The sequence below is a fragment of the Spinacia oleracea genome, chromosome 1, assembly GCF_020520425.1.
Source record: "Spinacia oleracea cultivar Varoflay chromosome 1, BTI_SOV_V1, whole genome shotgun sequence".
In the NCBI taxonomy this organism is placed as follows: Eukaryota; Viridiplantae; Streptophyta; class Magnoliopsida; order Caryophyllales; family Amaranthaceae; genus Spinacia; species Spinacia oleracea.
This window is the reverse complement of record NC_079487.1, coordinates 98,820,367-98,842,764: the sequence shown is the minus strand read 5'-3', so window position 1 is coordinate 98,842,764 and position 22,398 is coordinate 98,820,367. Positions and strand designations below refer to the sequence as shown.

Here is a 22,398-nt window from a genome sequence, read left to right as displayed (position 1 = left end):
TTACAATGAATCTAACCTGCAAACTTGACTGGAAACACTAGTGTGAGATATCAATTCAATTATCTTTAACACAAAAAAGTATTGCTTACGCAACTGGATATTCTAGTTGAAAATGTTTTAGAACTTGATCATCAACACCTTCAATAGCTCAACTATCATCAACAACGGGGGATATTGCAAATCATTTTATTACTTGATTGGTTCTTTGATCGAGTATGGATGATGTATTACAACATTATTCGATGGAAAACTACTTGGCATCAATCTTCTTCTCTCACTCTACCATCAACTTACCCGAAATTTTGAACTTTAATGGGAGTTGTTACTTGATTTCATACGTTTGTATTCAACTTCTGCTTCTTCAAAATCCAACATTCTAGTCACTACTCCATCTTCAAGTACCCACGTGCAGTTAGCAGTTCCAATCAACATCAGTACAAAGGTGTAAAAATTAAGAACAGTGCTCCTTTTACACAAAATAGAAGTACAAAAAACATACTTATTAACCAAAGTTATGCAATAGCTTCAAAATTAGAAGTACAAAGTTATGCAATAGTTTCAAACTTAGAAAGCTACGAAAATAAAAAGGGAATAAGAGTAAAAATTTAACCAATTAGCAGACCACAGTAACCTGAAATGGGTTAGTAAAAAGTAAAAACAGTAGCAAACAATTAAAACACAAAACAAACTCAAATTAGCCGGGGGAAAATGTGTGCTTCTATTTCAAAAGAGAAGGCAAATGAACCTAAAGTAGCTTGTCCTACAGCAAAATATAGCTGTATAAAACCCAAAATAACAGCAAGTTAACTTGCTGTTGATACAACCATTTTCCAAATCAATCCATTGTTTAAAGCTGAAATTAAAAGAACTGCATAATAAAACTAATTAAAAGAAGTGACAACTTAGTCGACTTCCTCAATCTTGGGACCAGCACCGCCACCGGAAGTAGGACCTTCATCTTCCATGCCTCCACCCATGTCACCACCAGCACCTTGGTACATCTTGGCAATGATTGGGTTGCAGATGCTCTCCAACTCCTTCATCTTGTCATCGAACTCATCAGCCTCAGCAAGCTGGTTACCGTCAAGCCATTGAATGGAAGCATCGATGGCTTCTTCGATCTTCTTCTTGTCAGCCTCAGAAAGCTTGGCTCCGATTTTCTCATCCTTGACAGTGTTCCTCATGTTGTAAGCGTAGTTCTCCAATGCATTCTTGGACTCAACCTTCTTCTTGTGTTCCTCATCCTCAGACTTGTACTTCTCAGCCTCTTGAACCATCTTCTCGATCTCTTCCTTGGACAACCTACCCTTGTCGTTGGTGATTGTGATCTTGTTCTTCTGTCCGGTTGTCTTGTCCTCGGCAGAGACGTTCAAGATACCATTGGCATCAATGTCGAAGCAGACATTAATCTGAGGAACACCCCTGGGTGCTGGGGGAATGCCAGAAAGCTCAAACTTACCCAACAAGTTGTTGTCCCTGGTTCTGGTTCTTTCTCCTTCATAAACCTGGATCAACACACCGGGCTGGTTGTCGGAGTAAGTGGAGAATACCTGTTCCTTCTTGGTGGGGATGGTGGTGTTCCTTGGGATAAGAACAGTCATGACACCTCCAGCAGTCTCAAGACCAAGAGAGAGGGGAGTGACATCAAGAAGCAATAGGTCTTGAACCTTCTCATTACCTTCACCACTCAAGATAGCGGCTTGGACGGCAGCACCATAGGCAACAGCCTCATCAGGGTTGATGCTCTTGCAAAGCTCTTTGCCATTGAAGAAATCTTGCAACAACTGCTGGACCTTGGGAATTCTAGTGGATCCACCAACAAGAACAACATCGTGGACAGTGCTCTTGTCCATCTTAGCATCCCTCAAACACTTCTCAACAGGCTCCATACACTTCCTGAACAGATCCATGTTCAACTCTTCAAAACGGGCACGGGTGATGGGAGAGTAGAAGTCAACACCCTCGTAGAGAGAATCGATTTCGATGGTGGTTTGAGCAGTGGATGAAAGGGTCCTCTTTGCTCTTTCACAAGCAGTTCTCAACCTTCTAAGTGCCCTGGGGTTTCCACTGATATCCTTCTTGTTCTTTCTCTTGAACTCCTGAACGAAGTGGTTCACCATTCTGTTGTCAAAGTCCTCACCTCCAAGATGGGTGTCTCCAGCAGTGGCCTTGACTTCAAAGATACCCTCTTCAATGGTAAGAAGAGAAACATCAAAAGTTCCACCTCCAAGATCAAAGATGAGAACATTCTTCTCACCAACACTGGTGGCCTTTTTGTCAAGACCGTAGGCAATAGCAGCTGCGGTTGGCTCGTTAATAATACGCATAACGTTCAAACCAGAAATAACTCCGGCATCCTTTGTTGCCTGACGCTGAGAGTCATTGAAGTAGGCAGGAACTGTTACGACGGCGTTCTTCACAGTTGAGCCAAGGTAAGCCTCAGCAATCTCCTTCATCTTGGTAAGAACCATGGAGGAGATTTCTTCAGCAGCAAACTGCTTCTCTTCACCCTTGTAGTTAACACCAATCATGGGCTTCTCACCGGGTCCAGAAACAACCTTGAATGGCCAGTGCTTCATGTCAGCCTGAACGGATGCATCACTAAATCTCCTTCCGATCAACCTCTTGGCATCTACATTTAAATTATAACATAAATTACAGTAAGAAAAGAGCATTGAATAAGGTCAAAGGGCACATCATCACCATAACCAAAATGTTTCAACTTTATGCAAACCCAGAACAACAATCACATTAATCAATGAGCAAATTTGTTTCAAAATCTTACTTCTTACATAAAACATTGACAAAGACTCAATTCAATTTCTAAAATTATACAATGTAGCATCGTTTACTGAACATGCCATCATAGAGAAAACTCAAGTGGTTCACCCAATAACAATACACAATTGATTTCCCTGACGTTTACGAGAGGCCCATTCACAATAAGGCAATAGGACCCTGCTTTTTATCATCAGGTTATTTAAATTAACACTAAACCCCAAACTAAGGTGAAATTATGTTCTAAATCCACAAATACTTAAACCTAAATTTAAGTTAATCAAGACTATTATATATACCGACATACTACTCAAATCATGCATAATCACTAATAACGATATGATTCGCTCTGCTGAATAAATAACAGAAATCAGACTCAACCGACAACACAGATCCATTTAAATCTAGAGTAATTCGAAGTATGCTGAAGTATGCTATCGATCTTGACTGTAACTAAGTTGGAAAAGGGACTAAAGATTCATACAAAATCATTAGTTTCTAATAATATCCAGACATCAACTTTTTAAAAGTTATCCTAGCGTATATAGACCAACTCCTAAACATCATTTAATTAACTTATTACTGAAGTTTCTGTAATTTAAACTATTATTTACATATACACTGTATATAAACTAAACCAGATTCAAATTCATGTCTTTGCAACATCGCAGGCTCACAGCATAACAGAAATCTATAAGGCAGTGAACATGTAAAATTAAGCAAACGTATTTAAATTCAAGTCAATTCAGCATAACTTAGATCCAAATAAATCAATTACACATTAAACTAAAACATTCAAATTTAAGTCAATATAGCATAATATAGATCCTAAAATCAGCAGAACAAAGTAAAATGTGCAGATCTATAGAATGAGAGGAGAGAGGAAGAGTAAACTAACCAAAAACGGTGTTAATGGGGTTCATGGCGACCTGATTCTTAGCGGCATCACCAATCAACCTTTCAGAATCGGTGAAAGCAACATAAGATGGAGTAGTTCTGTTACCCTGATCATTAGCAATGATCTCAACACGGTCGTGTTGCCATACTCCAACACAAGAGTAGGTGGTACCGAGATCAATACCGATAGCTGGACCTTCTCCTTTACCGGCCATTATAATCTTCCTAGGCAACGACGGAAGAAGAGAATGGGAGAAAAAAGAGGAGAGAGAATGTGAGAGAGAGTGTTTGAATGTGGTAGCAGTAGCAGCGGCTGAGAGAGAGAGGGAAAAAAATGTTAGGGTTTGGGATGGTTTTATAAGTGAAGGAGAAGCGCGGGCGGCTTATGTCATGTGGGAAAAAGGAAAAGGAAAATTTAAAAGGGTTTGTGTTTCTGTTTTTCTAGAATGTTCTTGTGGAGTCTCAGCTGTTGGATTTGATTTGGGGTTCATCGTGTGGTTGATGATGACCAATGGAATTTAGGTTATGAGTTGATCGGTTGAGTAAAGGCCAATTGCCAGAAGTATGTTAGTCAAAGTTTTGGGATGGTGGTGGGAAGGTGTGATTTAATTTTTTGAATATTGAGTGGTCCACGTATACAACTTATTTTGTTTACCACTCCTCCTGTCCCTTGATACTCACACCATTTTGACTTTTTGCACTATTCACATAATTTACTTTGACCCTATTTTATTTCGGCAACTTTTCTGTAAGACCGCCTTATCAGAAAGACCACTTTGGTTGCTTAACTAATTGGTTCAATTTCTTAACTAATTGGTTACATTACTTAATTAATTGATTCAATTGCTTAACTAATTAATTCCTTTGCCTAACTAATTGGTTTCAGTGCTTAACTAATTAATTCAAGTGCTTAACTAATTGGTTCCATTGCTTAACTTATATGATACCAAAGTGGTCTTTTGTGTAAGACCGCCTTATAGAAAAGTTTGTAATTTTATTTCTAGTATATGAAAACAAATGTTAGTATATAATATATTATTGGCTTATCTTAATATATATTTTCATAATATTGAAAAAAAATTAAGTTTTTATAATATGAAGTTGAAGATATTCGTGGTCAAAGATGTGCATTGGCAAGCGTGTCCAGTCAAAACGGTGCGAGTATTAAGGGACGGAGGGAGTACTCCGTATTTTTTTTTTGTCGTCCCTACTAATTGTATTTCGGTTTTTCATGAAATGTCCATAATATTTAACGAAATGCACTAAATACTCTCAACTTTTTAAAAATATATTAAAAATCCTTATTGGCTAACGGATGTTAATCTAACTAGTCAAAGTAATCTTTAATTTTATTTTATTTTTTAAAAACAAAATTGAATTCATTAATAAAGAGTCATATATACGACATCTACCGAAGAAATATATGTCTAACAAATCCATGAAAAATTGAATAAAATAAAGGTATCCTTCACAAAACTATGGTCGTTGAATAAATCTTGCACTGTAGAACGTCTCTCGTATATAACGACGGAACATGCAGCCTTTTCAGAGAAAGGGTTTAACGATTAGTTGTAGCCGCGAGGATAATTTCCGGCCACTTGATTCATCTTAACTAGTTTGTGGACCCGTTGTTAGTGTGATGGAGTTTAGAAGTTATATTATTTGTAAGCAGGTCTTTAAACCAAATGACAATAATAAAACTTTACGACCTATGAAGTCTTGTCTTTTTAATCATTACACTTTTCTACTTATGTTCATCTCCCGTGAAAAAATAGGTCCACTTTAAATCACCTACTACCGTCAATAACATATCATTTGTACAAAAATCAAACAAAACTGTTACATTGTACGCCAAAATCATGATATTCAATTAAGGAAAAGGGTTAACAAATTCTAACTATTGAACTATATTGATAAAACTTTTCTTGTAAGAGAACTAAAACTAATTGTAAGTCCCGTAACAACAAAAATATACAAATAAAACCCACTTAAAAGTCTCAAAAGTTGATGACGATTTACCTACCTTTAATCATTTGCATGGAAACCATACAATTTAAGATTTTCCTTCTTTGCAAAATGAATTGCAACTAATTAAGCAAGAAAAATAAACAACATACTTTCAATATGCTTAAGAAAAATAAAGAACAACACGCTTAGAGAGAGAGAAGGGGGGGGGGGGAGATGGTACTACAACTTAAATTGCATGCATAAAAATAAAAAATCGAAATGTTGAATTAAAACACCCTATGACCTCCTACAATTTCAAAAAGGATCAGTAAAAAATTATATTAGTAGGAGATTAAATTCGAATGAACGCCACAGAAGAATGGGATCGAGAAGATTTGAGGACTGGATTAAATTGACATTGAAAATAATTAAGGTTGGAGAGTTAATGAGAAGATGAAGAACATGGAAGGTTGTTTTGGCATCACTACAAGAAAAAAGGGCTTTCGTGGTGATTATTTTGGCCTTTAGTAGCGAATATATTCGCTACGAAAACATTCCCCAACAATTAGCTATTCGAGGCGGTAGCCACCGTTGTTGTAGCTTTTAGTAGCGATTATTACATTCAATGGGGTAGACCAAAACAATCGATATGAATTACTATGTATAATAGTATCGATTATTGTAGCGATTATAATCGCTACAATTCCCTAATTTCACATACCAAATACATTAGTTTTAGCGGCAAAAGAATCGATGTTGTTGGTAGTTATAGTAGCAAATGCAATAGACGCTATTAGATACCTAACGTATCGATTATAATCATTACTATAGGTTACTTATTGTTGCAAATTTAAGTGATACTATTAATTTCGTAATTGATACATTTGCTAAGATAACAATCCAAATTGGCAGTCTATAGCAGCGATTATAATCGCCACAAAAAGTACTATGTTATTTTACGCTAGAATTTAGTATGTTATAATGGCCTGTCAAAAGTTTTCATTATCAAGCATATTGACGACAATAATAAATTTAAAATGCTTGATAATTGTAAGATGAAAATAATATTATAAATAAGTAACTCATACGGAGTAAGTCATAAGTTATTACATAGGTGATAGAAAATTGTCTAATAATCTAAAAAACTTATAACTATTTAACTACTACAATGATCACGAAACAACTAATATATTATAAATCGATAACATGAGGTGCTTTTCAAAATGAGCTCAACTTCACCGTTTTCCACACGAGTTATCTGCACGTTAAAAAAATGCACGATAATTAATCAGTAAAAAAGAGTCATAGCTAAGTGTATTGTCTATGGAACTAGTAGAAACAACAACAATCAACATACCCACTACAAACAAAGCCAAAAAAAAGAGCCAACAAAACACACAACCAAACGCACAAGTAAGAACAACTTCACAAGTCAACTATGACATTAGAGTTGCAGCAAGCACCAACAGTTGCAGCAATCCCATGCCAAAAACAGTTGAAGCAAGGACCAACATATGGCTTTGTAGGGTTTGAAAACTATGAGCCTTATCCTTTTGTAAACTTAAGTAGTTTGGCAAATTACAGTAATTTAGGAATCTATGTGAAATAACAAGTACAGGTCGGATTGGTCACGCCAACTCAACATATGATAAGCTAGCATGCAGGATATAACTGCACACGGCAGATTATGTACTGATCTCATCCCTTTCTCCGAGTTAATGATTCTCAAGCATCACTAAATATAAGCACGAATACTTCTCCTTCAATTAAAAAATATTTGCCAACTTTGTCATAAACAGCGCTATGTAATTATTTAGGTAAATTGGATCAAGCTCGCCAAGTTATTGCTGGGATACCATTCATGCATATGATAAACAGTATAGAGGCTTACAGGAATTGAGCTTTTTAAGTATTCTTGCTCTAAAGGGTCACTTTGCTCTAAATTCATACCAGAAGAGATCCTTATTGATGGATGACTAACAATTTCCCAACTGCTTATTAAGCATTTCAGACAGAGATGTGCTACAGAGACACCAAGACCATACTAGCAATCATTTCAGTTATGGATTAACAACCAACAACAAAAAACTAATGTAGAAGTACACAATTCTTACCGTCCTTATGCGTTGCTACTTAAGCTTAGCATTTCATGACCCCCATGTATCGTGCTGCAGAGGTTGCTTTGATGAATCTAGCTGCAGAGGCTTGCAGATTGTTTGTTCATTTTTTTTCGATGTATCTTGCTTCAACTTCTCTATTAGATGAATTTGTGGGCTTATTTTGTTGGAGAGAAAATCGGTGAATGAACTGGTACACCTAGAAGGGAAGCCCAATATCGTGCTACAGAGGCTGCTTTGATGAATTTAGCTGGTATAATTTCCTGGAAAAAAAAACTCCAGCTAATTTATTTGGTTTAGCAGCAGTTCTTTACCACCCTGGTTCTTATTCAATTTGGGGTACGGGTGGTAAAGAGACTGCTGCTGACAGAGGAAGCATTTGAAAATTGGGTGATTGAATCACCTTATCCTTGTTTTCAATATGATACAGACAACAATCAAATTGGCCATTGACAGTTAGTTATACAAGAATCAGCTAAGCAATCTATATCGAAACGATCACAACTCTGAATTCTTAAACCAGATATCATAGCTGCTTCATTTAGAACAAAATAAATGACATAAACATGAGTAATCTGCAATCAAATTAAGGAATCGAATGGATCTTCCAACATCTAACAAATTTGGGGACTTGCTCAAAATTACTATAACTTCTCCCTTATCAAAATAGATGAAGTACATACATGGATACAAGACAATAGGACTTACTCTTCTAAGGAGGATGAAAATTTCAGCTTGGGAATCTTCAATGGACTGACTTCCATATTCAGTACAACGAACATTATGACTAATGTTTCTTGCTCTGGCATCAACGATTTGCTGTTTTTTTCCTGCATCCTCCTCATTTGCCATTTCTGAATAAAGAACAGAAAGAAAAGACATATTTAAACAAAAAACGATAGCGACATTTCTCAATGCTCACACTTAATAATTTATGTTAGGAATTAATGCATTTTCATCAATCCACTAATACAAAACTTCTATTTTCAAGACTTGCATTTAGCTATCAGTTTCGACGTGATAGAATATTATTATTTCTACCTTTGATTAGCTTTCCATATACCTTTACCAATTCAAGAGCCATTAAAAACCCATATTCATGTCACATTGATCCATAACTTCCAAAACATATCAGGGTTAACTATGATTCTAACAAATCCACAAGGCAACAGCATAACTCCCTAGTGATTATATTTTACCATACATATATTGGGTATTTGGGTCATACTTAAAAAGGGATTTTGGTAAAAAATCTTAAGACATTTCGTCAAACACCTGACCTGCAAATTCTTTCAGCTTGTCGTATTGAGGGCTTGAAGAAGCAACCTTCAAGGAAATCTACTCAAAAGCAATTAGCAATGGAGAAAATCCTTTAGTTCACAAGACCAGAAGCAAATAAGTTTTTTATCAAAATAAAAAAGGGAATTTAAGTGAACAAAGAGGTAAATTGAGGGAAAAAACGTACACCCTTCTCATGTTCCAAGTATCATCATCGTCAACTGCAATCATGTATAATATCAAACCATTTTAAGAACTGCAACGTGAAATTATAGGATACATAGATAAACACGAACTCTTTTTTTTTTATGGAAGATAAACATGAACTTGAGAAGAGCAGAATTACCCTGTTTAGAAGCTGTGACACTACATCAGATGGGGTAATCAGCTCCCTTTGCTGGATCAGCAAGGATGTTGCACGTTTGGTGTCAAGCATCGTCAACTGGACAACCTGTGATGAACAAAAGAAATCTTTAAGTGAGCAATATGCAAACGTATAAGGAACTATGACTACCAAATCAAGCATAAATTTTCATGGTGAATGTCCACTAAACAGATAGGGTGCAGTTACAAAAACATCGATGTCTTCCAACGCAAAAAGACAATCATAACCAAACAAACCACACTATAGGACTCAAAATCAATACCAAAGCTCATGATAAATCACTTTACATTTTCACAAACCGCGGCATGCAATCTATGTCTCTCAATGAAATCAAAAACTTCTGGTTTCAAAAGCTGAAAAAAGAGGCAACCAGAAAAAAGTTAGTTAAGCAATGATCATCATTATTGACAGCGCAATGCTGCATGTTCAGCGTTTCTACAGATAGGATCGGAAAAATATTTTTAGACCTATATACTTACATCAGCAAAGAATGAAAATGCTTTCTCGTTTTGCCCGGTTCTCACGTATAACTCTGCCAGTGCCTGGATATTTGACATTGAGAACAAAACATGTAATATGTGAGAAGCATTGCATTCAAATACAGAAATTAAAGCAAGAGCAAAAAGAGTATGACCTCCTTCAGGTCGTCGGTCATCAAGGAAGCTCTAAGTTGAGGCTCAATCTGTGACAAAATAGTCAAGGCAGAGTAAAATGATTGCAGCCAAGACTTCACAGCTAATAAGAAATCCTTGTGGTACGCAGGATTCAATGCAAGAGCCACAAGGGCAAGCTGAATCATAACAGATGTGTAAGGGAAAATATTGAGTATATGACAGTCATATCAACTTTGCAAAAAAAATTGAGGCATAATCCGCACAAAAAACTCATATAAAGTATCATTCAGTTTAGGGTTCTCAGTTGGCATGTAACGAGCTAAAACTGGCAGCTGACAAAGCTGGGCAAAGCAAATAATCCATCTATAAAGAGAAACCAACCCTCAATACCAAGGGGAAAACATACAATGTGATACAATGAAAGTCCAGTACCTTTCCCATGCTGAAACAGACCCTTGCAGAGTTGCAGCAATCTGGGACACAAAGCTACAGCTTCAACATATCTTTTCTCAGCAAGTAAATGCTCAAGATACCTAGATCCCACCTAATCACCAACATGAATAACAAAATATAACAAACTCATGAGAACTTAACAATGAATAGAATAGAATTAGGAAAATTCAACAAAAATTCGAAAAGAAATAGAATATAAAAGAGGAAAATTGCCTGGATATGCTTCGTGAAATCAACAGAGAATGGAAAATTTATTTGCTCTGAATACCTCAATTCGGGGGAGGAGAGAAGTGATTACAAAGGAACAACCAAGAACCGGATTAATATGTAATTATCATCCAAAAATCGAAAAGAATTAGGAAAATTCAACCAAATTTCGAAAATAATTAGAAAATTTAACCAAAATTAAAAAAGAATTAAAACGAAAAAAAGAGGAAAATTACCTTGAATTTGTGATGAAACAGCTAAAATGGTGTTTCGTGAAATCAGGTTAAGCATCCAGAATGGAAAAACCCGATCAATGTTTGCGCAAATATTCACACCCTCTCCCAGAATCCGCGCTTCGAGTTCAAGATTTTGGTATCAACTGATGTCACCTATGGAGGATGAGAAAGAACTGACCTTAACCCTAATTTGAGAAGACGGAAGGCAGTGGAGGGAATTGAAAGTTTTGAGCGAAAAAGTTTTGAGGGAAAAAGTTTTGACTGAAAATTTGAGCGCAATTTGTGAAAATAGGGCGGTATCCTGGAATAATATCTAATTAGTTTTTCGTCTTGATTAATTAAAGGCTAATATAGCGATTATAAAGTGCAATAATTGTCTATATTATTTAACACATACTATTGACTTATAGTAGCGTTTATACATTCGATACTAAATAATCGCCACGATAAGGTAAATTTCTAGTAGTGCATAATCAAGTTGAGTATTGATTCTAATTTTTGGTAATCCCTCCGTCTCATTTCTATAGTCCTGTTTTTATTTTGAGCGTCCCGAAAAGTCAAGAACAATGTGCTTAGAGAGATAGAGAGAGAGAGGGGGGGGGGGGGGGGAGGTGGTACTACAGCTTGAATTGCATGCATGAAAATAAACAATCGAAATGTTGAATTAAAACACCATATAATCTCTTACCATTTTAAAATGGACCAGTCAAAAAATCTATTAGGAGGTTATGAATGCTACAGGAGAAGGGTAGAAGATTTGGGGATTGAATTAAATTGACATTGAAAATAATTAAGGCTGAAGAGTTAATGGGAAGTTGAAGAATGGGGAAGATGAAGTAGGGGACGGTTGTTTAGGAATAATAAAGTTTAGTATTGATCCTAACTTTTGGTACTCCCTACGTCCAATTTTAATAGTTCTGTTTCTATTTTGAGCGTCCCAAAATTATAGTCATGTTTTTTGCCATTAAGTTTTCCACTTTTTCATGTGATATATTAATCTAAAATGCATTGAAAACCCAACAAAACTTTCCCGTGTACTATATTTCAATTCTTCATGTACTATATTCCCCTTTCTATGTACTATATTCCACTTTCTCATACAAATCAATTATCAATGTACTACTCCCTCCATCCCTTAATACTCGCACCGCTTTTCTTTTCGGGTTGTCCCTTAATACTTGCACCGCTTCTATAAATGAAAATCTTTACCAATATTATATTATTTCTCACACTTACCTACTAACCCACCTACATCCCTACTCCCTACAAAAAATTATTTAAAAATTCACACCCCCAACTCACCACTCCCACCCCTTACACATTTCTCACTAGCTATATTAAAAAATACTACACTATCAACTAACACCCATTAAATTAATAAGTTAATTCAAATGTCTTAAACTTCGCACCGGTCAATCCGGTGCGAGTATTAAGGGACAGAAGGAGTATATTACAATTTCCCGTGTACTATATTCCATTTTTCTTAAAACCCGTGTTTTTTGTCAACGGGGCTATAAACATGGGACAGAGGGAGTAAAATTCTTATAAATTAGGGATTAGTAGTATACTACGTAAAAACTAATGGAAATAAAGTGGAATAATGAATGTCCAATATTTTTTTAATAACAAAAAGTAAATATTAATAAGATTTGGACATGTGTCTTCAAGATGGAGTGGCTTATGTGTCATTAAAATAATCACGGTTATGTTTTTTAAATACTAGGTATTGATGTACTCGGAAAATTGATAGTTGTTGCGATCACGAATAAAACTTAACCAACGAAGCAATTCTACATAATTCCACTACGAGTGAACGACAAACCAAACATACTAAAACTAACTCCACCAAATGGAGACTATGCATACAAGAATGAACTCCGCCCATATGGTGAAAATTTATTGAATTTAAGAAACAATAGTTGAATTAAATGAAAACAGAGGGTCGAAATAGTCTAATTTATGAATAAATTAGACTATTTTTGGCCTACGACGACCAATAAAATAAACCCTATAAAAGAAGATAGGGGAAAGGATGGGAGAACGTCCTATTCGTTGCGAGTAATTTAACCTTTAATTAACCTCATAACCCTAATTAACTAGTAATTGAGTTTTTTTTACACTCATTCCTATTCCCTTTCCTCACAGGCATCACCACCCCCGCCCTCTCTCCTCCTAGCCACCTCCATCATCTCTCTAGAAAAGTCATCTCCACCATATGGACTATTAATTTATTGTTAAATTTAATTATGGAAGTTTCGATTTTTTATATAAATCATTCACAATATTGCACGCACGAAGCAATGGAAAGCTAAGTGTTACCCTTAAGGGGTGTTGCAATGGTGCGGGCATGCGACGACGAGCAAGGGAGCTCGTCCCCCATGCGGTACTAGGCATCGAGAAAGGCACGAGCATGCGCGCGCGGGCTTCGTGCCTGTGCGTGTGCAAAAGGTGCAAGTGAACTAGCAAGGCGAAGGGCGTCACACGCACACGAGCAGCAGCGATGCCCTTCGTGCCATGCGCATGCGCTGGCCTTGTGTCGCGCCCAACTAGCGATGGCGGCGAGGCATCGATTGATGCGCTCGTGCCATGCGCGCACGCCCATCGAACACAAGCAGCAAGCGTTGGCGAGAGGTGGGATGTGTGATGGCTTCGGCCATGCGTGTGGTCTGCTCCTTGTGACGACGCTGCAACCTTGGCGAGGCATGAGCCTTGCGTCCATGAGCCTTGCCTTGGCTTAATGACTTGTTTCGTTTTAATTTTTCTGTTGAGCAACGAATTTAATCGAATTTAATCGATTTTAATTTCGTGCTTTTAATTTTTTCTCGGAAATTAATTTTGTTAAGTTAATTATTATAATTTATTTTATACTATTATTTAATAAAATTAAAACCTTGTTAAAATTATAATTATTTAATTTTAATCAACTTTAAAATAATTAAGGGATTTAAAAATTATTTTATGTGAGCTTTAAATTTTAATTAAATTTGTAAGTTTCCGGTTGGACTAGGAAATACAATTTTATGTTTAAAATTAGTAAAGCATGTAAATTCTTGGTTTTAGTGGGAGCTTTTAGTCATTAAACTCTTGATTAGGTCTTTATTCCTTTAAGATTAAAACAACTCGATTAGAACTAACAAGGTTGAATAATTTGTAGATTGTTGGAACCCTGATTAGTTGCCGCAAATGTTTATGAAATGCATATTTTTCTGCTAACTTGCTAAGTGGGCCATTCATTGATAAATGAATGGATGTATATTGTAAATGTACTGTTTTACAAGTTGCGAAAAGTGACTAGTATGGCCCAAATAGGATAGTAAATATGGTATGCGCACCATTAATTAATTTGAATGTAAATATGGTCTAATGCACAATAGTTTTTATTTAAATATGGTATGCATACCATCAATTTGTTGTAATTAGTTTAATTATTGCAAAGTCCTATTTGAAGAAAATGGCGCCTCCCATGGTGAAATTCAAGATGGAGTTTCCAATCCATTTTCAAGATGGAGTTTGAAGTTGAAGCTTCAAGACGAAGTCGGGCCATACTAGATCACATTTAAATCTTATGCATGTTTTAAGATATTTATTGCTTTAAATATGTCTTGATATTATGCATGAGATTGTGGCTTGATTATGTTGCATGATTAAGGATTTTAGTTCTCTTAAAATCTAACCAACATAGTAACAGCCCTAAGTTTCAAACTTTAAAATTGAGTTAAAATGTGTCATTCCAAAATAACACTTACTTGGATAACCTTTACATTAATTTAGTAATAGTTTTCCGCCATAGCGAGGTGTTACTTGTTGATTATAAAGGGGTAAGGTACACATTAGTTGTGAGTACATGTTGATTTCTGTTTAAATCAACGATATAAGTAAGGAGTCCTTTTATGTCGTGGCAAATGGGATAGGTTTACCTAATAAGTTCTTAGACGTACCTAAGTTTTTAAACTATTAACAAAGGATATGCTTACCTAAAATATTTTAGGATTAAATCAAATACATAATGTGCTTAATTCTTCAATGATTTTGAGGATCTTAGATTTATTTTATTCACACTTAGCGGAACACAAAAACTCGAATAAAATGTTTAATAAATTTTGAATTATGCATGTATGCTAGAATTTAAGTTTATTAAGAGAATGTATGAATGGTTATTTATTTATTTATTTATTTATTCTTTTCAATTGTAGTTTTAACTATGGAAAACAACAATCAAAACACCATCAAGGGTTCTGAACTTATGATCAAGTTGAACCCTAACAAATTTTCTTGAATGGGAAGGGAAACTAGTAGAAGTGGTCAAACTCAATGGCATTGAGTATGCACTGTTCTTCCCCATGCCAAGCTATTATGCAAGAGACATGACTCCTGAAAGACACGTCGCTTGGGAAGCGGATCTCAAGAAGGTCATGAATCTCATGCTGAGCAACATCCCTAACAATTGCCATAGAAGGTTTGTGGCTTACGAACCATATATGCTTCTCGGGCATCTAAATGATATCTGTCGTGGAAGCACGGAGGAAATAGACCTAAATGTCCATTAATTGATTCAATCAATGAAAGGGCTAAAGGTTGATCTTCATAACATATGTTTAAGGAAAGAAGTCCAAGAAACACATGCTCAAGTTCTTCACTCTAAACAAAGAGTTGGTAAACCACTTAGGGATCATGTGAACTACATGTTATCATTGTTTGAACACTTGAGTCAGTTGGGTTTGCCAATAAGTGAAAGGATGGATGTCTCCATCTTGCCTAACTTGCTTCATGATGGATTTAAACGCTTCAAGCTATTCTATATGAGTGAACCAAGATAATAAACAATTGGTGAGTTTATTCGACTTGTCAAAAATGCTGAAATAGTACTCGAATGTGAAGCCAAAGATTTACTCAAGGCTAAAGGGAGACCTTTCAAGAAAGGTGGAAAGTCCAACGATAATATAATGCTGAGTCAGTTCCCAGAAAGAAGACAAAGCAGGACACATCCACATCAAGCTATCTCTATTGTGATAGAATTGGCTATTACAAAAGAGAATGCCCCAAGCTAAAGGAAGATCAGAAGAACGGAACTGTCGTTCCACCTTCAGGTATTTTCGTTATAGACTGTAAACTTGCTAATTCAACTTCTTGGGTATTAGATATAGGTTGTGGCTCACACTTATGTTCCAATCCACAGGGACTAAGAAGAAGTAGAAGGTTAAGCAAGGGTGAAGTCGACCTACAAGTGGGAAATGGAGCAAAGATTGCTGCATTAGCTGTAGGAACTTAATATTTGTCGTTGCCCTCTGTGCTAGTTTTGGAATTGGAAGAATGTTTTCATGTTCCAAGTCTTACTAAAAACATCATTTTTGTTTATTTCTTAGATACTAAGGGATTTAACTTTGAAATAAAAGACAATAGTTGCTCGTTTTATTTTAAAGAGATGTTTTATGGATCTGCTAAATTAGTCAATGGAGTTTATGTACTAGATCACGACAAACAAGTTTATAACATAAATACCAAAAAGGCCAAAATGAATGATTCAGATCTCACCTATCTGTGGCATTGTCGATTAGGCCATATTAACATGAAACACATAGAAAAAATTCAGAAAGAAGGAATTCTAGAACCATTTGACTTAGAGGATTTTGGTTAATGCGAATCATGCTTACTTGGAAAAATGACAGAGCAACCTTTATCTAAAGTTGGAGAAATATCAAATGATCTATTGGGATTAATCCATACAGATGTATGTGGACCAATGAGTTCAAATGCTAGAGGTGGTTTCAGCTACTTTATCACTTTCACTAATGACTTCAGTAGATATGGTCATGTCTACCCAATGAAGCATAAGTCTCAGTCCTTTGACAAATTCAAGGAATTACAGAGTGAAGTAGAGAATCAACTAGGCAAGAAGATTAAAGCACTACGATCCGATAGAGGAGGTGAATATCTGAGCTATGAATTTGATGACCATCTGAAAGATTGTGGAATCTTTTCAGAATTGACTCCTCTTGGAACACCTCAATGGAATGGTGTGTCAGAATGGAGGAACATGACCTTGCTAGACATGGTTCGATCAATGATGGGTCAGGCCGAACTTCCAATAGAATTTTGGGGACATGCACTAAACACAACTGCACTCACACTAAATAGAGTTCCGTCTAAAGCTATCGAAAAGACTCCATATGAGTTATGGTTTGGAAAGCCTCCAAAAGTGTTTTTTCTTAAGATTTGGGGTTGTGAAGTATACGTCAAACGATTAATTTTAGACAAACTTCAACCAAAATCTGACAAATGTATCCTTGTGGGCTATCCAAAGGAAACAAAGGGGTATTACTTCTACAATACATCTGAGAACAAGGTGTTTGTTGCTCGAGATGGTATCTTTTTAGAAAGAGATCACATTTCCTAAATGACAAGTGGGAGAAAAGTAGACCTTGAAGAAATTCGAGTCGAACAACAAACTCTAGAGAATGCTCAAGATGACATTCAGGTTAAAACTCAGAGATCTTTAGAAGTCTGAACCAGGAGAGGCACATTGGACTGCTGCCAAGAACATTATGAAGTACTTGAAAAGGCACAAAGATGATTTCCTGGTCTATGGTGGAGATGATGAATTAATTGTTAAAGGAAATACGGACGCAAGTTTCCAAACCGACAAAGATGATTTCATATCACAGTCTGGGTTTGTCTTCTGCCTCAACGAAGGTGCAGTAAGCTGGAAAGGTGTTAAGCATAGCACTATTGCGGATTCTACAACTGAAGCGGAGTACATTGCTGCACATGAAGCATCAAAGGAAACTATTTGGCTAAGGAAGTTCATAGGTGAACTTGGTGTAGTCCCCTCCATTAAAGGACCGATAGCTCTATATTGTGACAATAACGTAGCTATTGCACAGGAAAAGGAGCATAGACACCACCAGAGAGTCAAACATGTACTTGTTAGGTTATGATTCATATGACAGTTCATAAATCATGCGGAAAAACCATAAAGCCAGGAAACATATTATTTACACATAATCATTTAGCATAGTTTAGATGCATACTCTTTGTTGCGTGCCTTCCCTAGCTGCGCCCGAACCGAACAAGAACAAGTCTTTAGGACTCCAAGTATCGTCCCTCCGTAGATAGTCCACAGCACGTCCGGATCCGCCTTAAGATTGACCAACTAGAATCGCCCTTAAGGTTCTAATATTTTCGGTTAGGTAGGCAAGAATATTGGCTGATTTTTCTGCTTAAAAATCTTGGTTTTGAATACTTAAAACTTGTGTATAAATAATGACCCCTAGGCCTTTATTTATAGAGTTATGGAAAAGGAATCGTAATCCTAGTAGGATACGAATTAATTGAAATTAGAATCCTACATGAATTCTATTTAATTAATTTATCCAATTAGGAATAGAAATTTAATCATACACTGACTCTTGTAGATTTAGGAATCACGCATGAGCACAAACTCACACACACACGGCAGCCACAAGGGCTGCCCATGCGCGTGCGAGCAGCAGCCCACGCAGCGCGGCCCACGCATCCGTGGCCTTGGCGCGCGCTGGGCCTGCCTTGCGGTAGGCCTGGGCGCTGCCTTGGCTGGGCTTGTGGCGCGCGTGCTTGCTGGGCGATGGCCCGGCTTCGTGCTGGGCCTTCGTCCGGCAGGCCTCGTCCGATGCTAATTCGTACGATACGCTTCCGATTAAATTTCCAGTTCCGGAATTTATTTCCGATACGAACAATATTTAATATTTCCGATTCCGGAATTAATTTCCGTTTCGAACAAATATTTAATATTTCCGTTTCCGGAATTATTTTCCGATTCCGGTAATATTTCCGATTCTGACAATATTTCCGTTTCCGGCAATATTTCCGATTCTGGTAATATTTCCATTTCCAATAATATTTTCCGATACGTACCATGTTTCCGTTTCCGGCAACATCTACGACTTGGATAATATTCATATTTCCGATACGATCCATATTTCCGTTTCCGGCAATTTCATCGTTTCCGGAGTATTCATTTCTTGCCTGTGACGATCTTAGCTCCCACTGAAACCAAGATCCGTCGGTTCCGAATATTCATAGATGGAGTATTTAATGCCATTAAATACTTGATCCGTTTACGTACTATTTGTGTGACCCTACGGGTTCAGTCAAGAGTAAGCTGTGGATTAATATCATTAATTCCACTTGAACTGAAGCGGCCTCTAGCTAGGCATTCAGCTCACTTGATCTCACTGAATTATTAACTTGTTAATTAATACTGAACCGCATTTATTAGACTTAACATAGAATGCATACTTGGACCAAGGGCATTATTTCCTTCAGTCTCCCACTTGTCCTTAGGGACAAGTGTGCATTTCCTAATTCCTTTGTCGCTCGATGCTTGCTCTTGAACATAAGGTAAGAGTTGTCATCCTTATTATGTCCAGAGGTGTTCCTCGGTTTCAGAGTTCAACTGATCAAATAAACAGATAATCATAGCCTATGATTCATCCGAGCACGGCCATGCATTTCACAGTTTCTAGCTCTCCGAGTGGCCTTGTACAACTTTTAAGCATCTCATCCCGATTTATGGGAGGACAATCCCAATCTTGCGATCTTGAGATTAGACTTCGTTTGATAGGTGATTACCTGAGCGTTGCCTTTATAGCCTCCTTTTACGGTGCGACGGTTGGTCAACGTCAAAGCAACCAGTTCTCAAACAAGTAATCTCAAATCACTCAGGTATTGAGGATTTAGTGTCTAATAATTTAATGAAATTTACTTATGACAGACTTTCATCTCTTATAGTAAAGTTTCATAGGTCTTGTCCGATACTAGTCTTCCCAAAGTAAGTATCTATGCAAATGATTATGACATTGCCATGTCCACATAGTTCAAGAAACAGAACTACTAGTCATCTTGCATTCTAATCGTCTAACGTTTTCTATGCGTCCAATTTTATAGAAAACTCCGATTAGGGACCATTTTCAACCTTTGACATTCAAGTTCACTTGATAGACATTTCTTAGTCACAGGACTGGTCCTGACAGTCTATCTTGAATATATCGTCAAGTTGAAGGGACTCATCATTTAATAAACCACAAATTAAATGGAAAAATGAATTCCTTTCATTTATTGTGAATGATTAACCAATAATGTTTTACAAAGATTTAAACTCTAAAACTTTAAAACATTAAACAGAGACATCAAAGCCATTCTCCAATATGCTTGATTCCCATAGCTGCAGTGTGCGAGTTGTGCTTCGCTTGCGGCAGAGGTTTAGTTAATGGATCTGATATGTTGTCATCAGTTCCAATTTTGCTTATTTCGACTTCTTTTCTTTCAACGAACTCTCGTAGAAGGTGAAATCTACGAAGTACATGCTTGACTCTCTGGTGGTGTCTAGGCTCTTTTGCCTGTGCAATAGCTCCGTTATTATCACAATACAGGGCTATTGGTCCTTTAATGGAGGGGACTACACCAAGTTCTCCTATGAACTTCCTTAGCCATATAGCTTCCTTTGCTGCTTCATGTGCAGCAATGTACTCCGCTTCAGTTGTAGAATCCGCAATGGTGCTTTGCTTAGCACTTTTCCAGCTTACTGCTCCTCCGTTGAGGCAGAAGACAAACCCAGACTGTGATCTGAAATCATCTTTGTCGGTTTGGAAACTTGCGTCCGTATAGCCTTTAACAATTAATTCATCATCTCCACCATAGACCAGGAAGTCATCTTTGTGCCTTTTCAGGTACTTCAGAATATTCTTGGCAGCAGTCCAATGCGCCTCTCCTGGGTCTGACTGGTATCTGCTCGTAGCACTGAGTGCGTACGCAACATCCGGGCGTGTACATATCATATCATACATTATTGAACCAATCAATGATGCATATGGAATCCCATTCATTCGTCTACGCTCATCAAGTGTTTTTGGGCACTGAGTCTTGCTTAGAGTCATTCCATGAGACATGGGTAGGTAGCCTCGCTTGGAGTCCGCCATCTTGAACCTATCAAGCACCTTATTGATATAAGTGCTTTGATTAAGTCCAATCATCTTTTTAGATCTATCTCTGTAAATCTTGATGCCCAATATGTACTGTGCTTCTCCTAGATCCTTCATCGAAAAACATTTCCCAAGCCAAATCTTGACAGAGTTCAACATAGGAATGTCATTTCCGATAAGCAATATGTCGTCGACATATAATACTAGGAAAGCAATTTTGCTCCCACTGACCTTCTTGTATACACAAGATTCGTCCGCGTTCTTGATGAAACCAAAGTCACTGACTGCTTCATCAAAACGTATATTCCAGCTCCTGGATGCCTGCTTCAATCCGTAGATTGACTTCTTTAGCTTGCATACCTTTTTAGCATTCTTTGGATCCTCAAAACCTTCAGGCTGTGTCATAAACACAGTTTCTGTTAAAACGCCGTTTAAGAAAGCAGTTTTGACATCCATCTGCCATATTTCGTAATCGTAATATGCAGCGATTGCTAACATTATTCGAATAGACTTTAGCATTGCAACTGGTGAAAAGGTTTCATCGTAATCCACACCGTGGACTTGCCTGTAACCTTTTGCAACCAATCTAGCTTTGAAAACTTCAAGTTTCCCATCCTTGTCCTTTTTCAGTTTGAAAACCCATTTGCTTCCAATGGCTTGGTAGCCATCTGGCAAATCGACCAAATCCCATACTTGGTTTTCAGACATGGAGTCTAATTCAGATTGCATGGCTTCTTGCCATTGCTTGGAGCTAGGGCTCGTCATAGCTTGCTTGTAAGTCGCAGGTTCATCACTTTCAAGTAATAGAACATCATAGCTCTCGTTCGTCAAAATACCTAAGTATCTTTCCGGTTGAGATCTATATCTTTGCGATCTACGCGGGGTAACATTTCTAGATTGACCATGATTCTCACCAGATTCTTCTAAAGATCTCTGAGTTTCATCCTGAATGTCATCTTGAGCATTCTCTAGAGTTTGTTGTTCGACTCGAATTTCTTCGAGGTCTACTTTTCTCCCACTTGTCATTTTGGAAATGTGATCCTTCTCCAAAAAGACACCATCTCGAGCAACAAACACTTTGTTCTCAGATGTATTGTAGAAGTAATACCCCTTTGTTTCCTTTGGATAGCCCACAAGGATACATTTGTCAGATTTTGGATGAAGTTTGTCTGAAATTAATCGTTTGACGTATACTTCACATCCCCAAATCTTAAGAAAAGACACATTTGGAGGCTTTCCAAACCATAATTCGTATGGAGTCTTTTCGACAGCTTTAGACGGAGCTCTATTTATAGTGAGTGTAGCTGTATTTAGTGCATGTCCCCAAAATTCTAATGGAAGTTCGGCCTGACCCATCATTGACCTGACCATGTCTAGCAAGGTTCTGTTCCTCCGTTCTGACACACCGTTCCATTGTGGTGTTCCAGGAGGAGTCAATTCTGATAGAATTCCACATTCTTTCAGATGGTCATCAAATTCATAGCTCAGATATTCACCGCCTCTATCAGACCGCAGTGCCTTAATCTTCTT

General features: G+C 37.1%; 1 protein-coding gene and 1 non-coding gene across 2 annotated transcripts; both read right to left on the bottom strand.

Annotated features, from left to right (window-relative positions):
* Window positions 1-696: 696 nt before the first annotated feature.
* Window positions 697-4,001, bottom strand: LOC110792092 (chloroplast envelope membrane 70 kDa heat shock-related protein-like). The gene is made up of 2 exons (NM_001426421.1): window positions 3,677-4,001; window positions 697-2,632 (listed from the first exon to the last, which is right to left on the bottom strand). Exons 1-2 carry the CDS (start codon window positions 3,888-3,890, stop codon window positions 903-905), a joined length of 1,944 nt encoding a protein of 647 aa, NP_001413350.1. The 5' UTR covers window positions 3,891-4,001; the 3' UTR covers window positions 697-902.
* LOC130466677 (small nucleolar RNA snoR74) lies at window positions 2,835-2,968 on the bottom strand. Its single transcript, XR_008926846.1, has one exon. It is a non-coding gene; the product is annotated as a small nucleolar RNA snoR74 (small nucleolar RNA).
* Window positions 4,002-22,398: the final 18,397 nt, after the last annotated feature.

What these genes read in the sequence shown, in the direction of transcription:
- LOC110792092 (NM_001426421.1), bottom strand. Translation starts at nt 3,890, where the DNA reads ATGGCCGGTAAAGGAGAAGGTCCAGCTATCGGTATTGATCTCGGTACC. An exon ending in CCCCATTAACACCGTTTTTG is followed by an intron (nt 2,633 to 3,676) that starts GTTAGTTTACTC and finishes ATTTAAATGTAG; the next exon opens with ATGCCAAGAGGTTGATCGGA.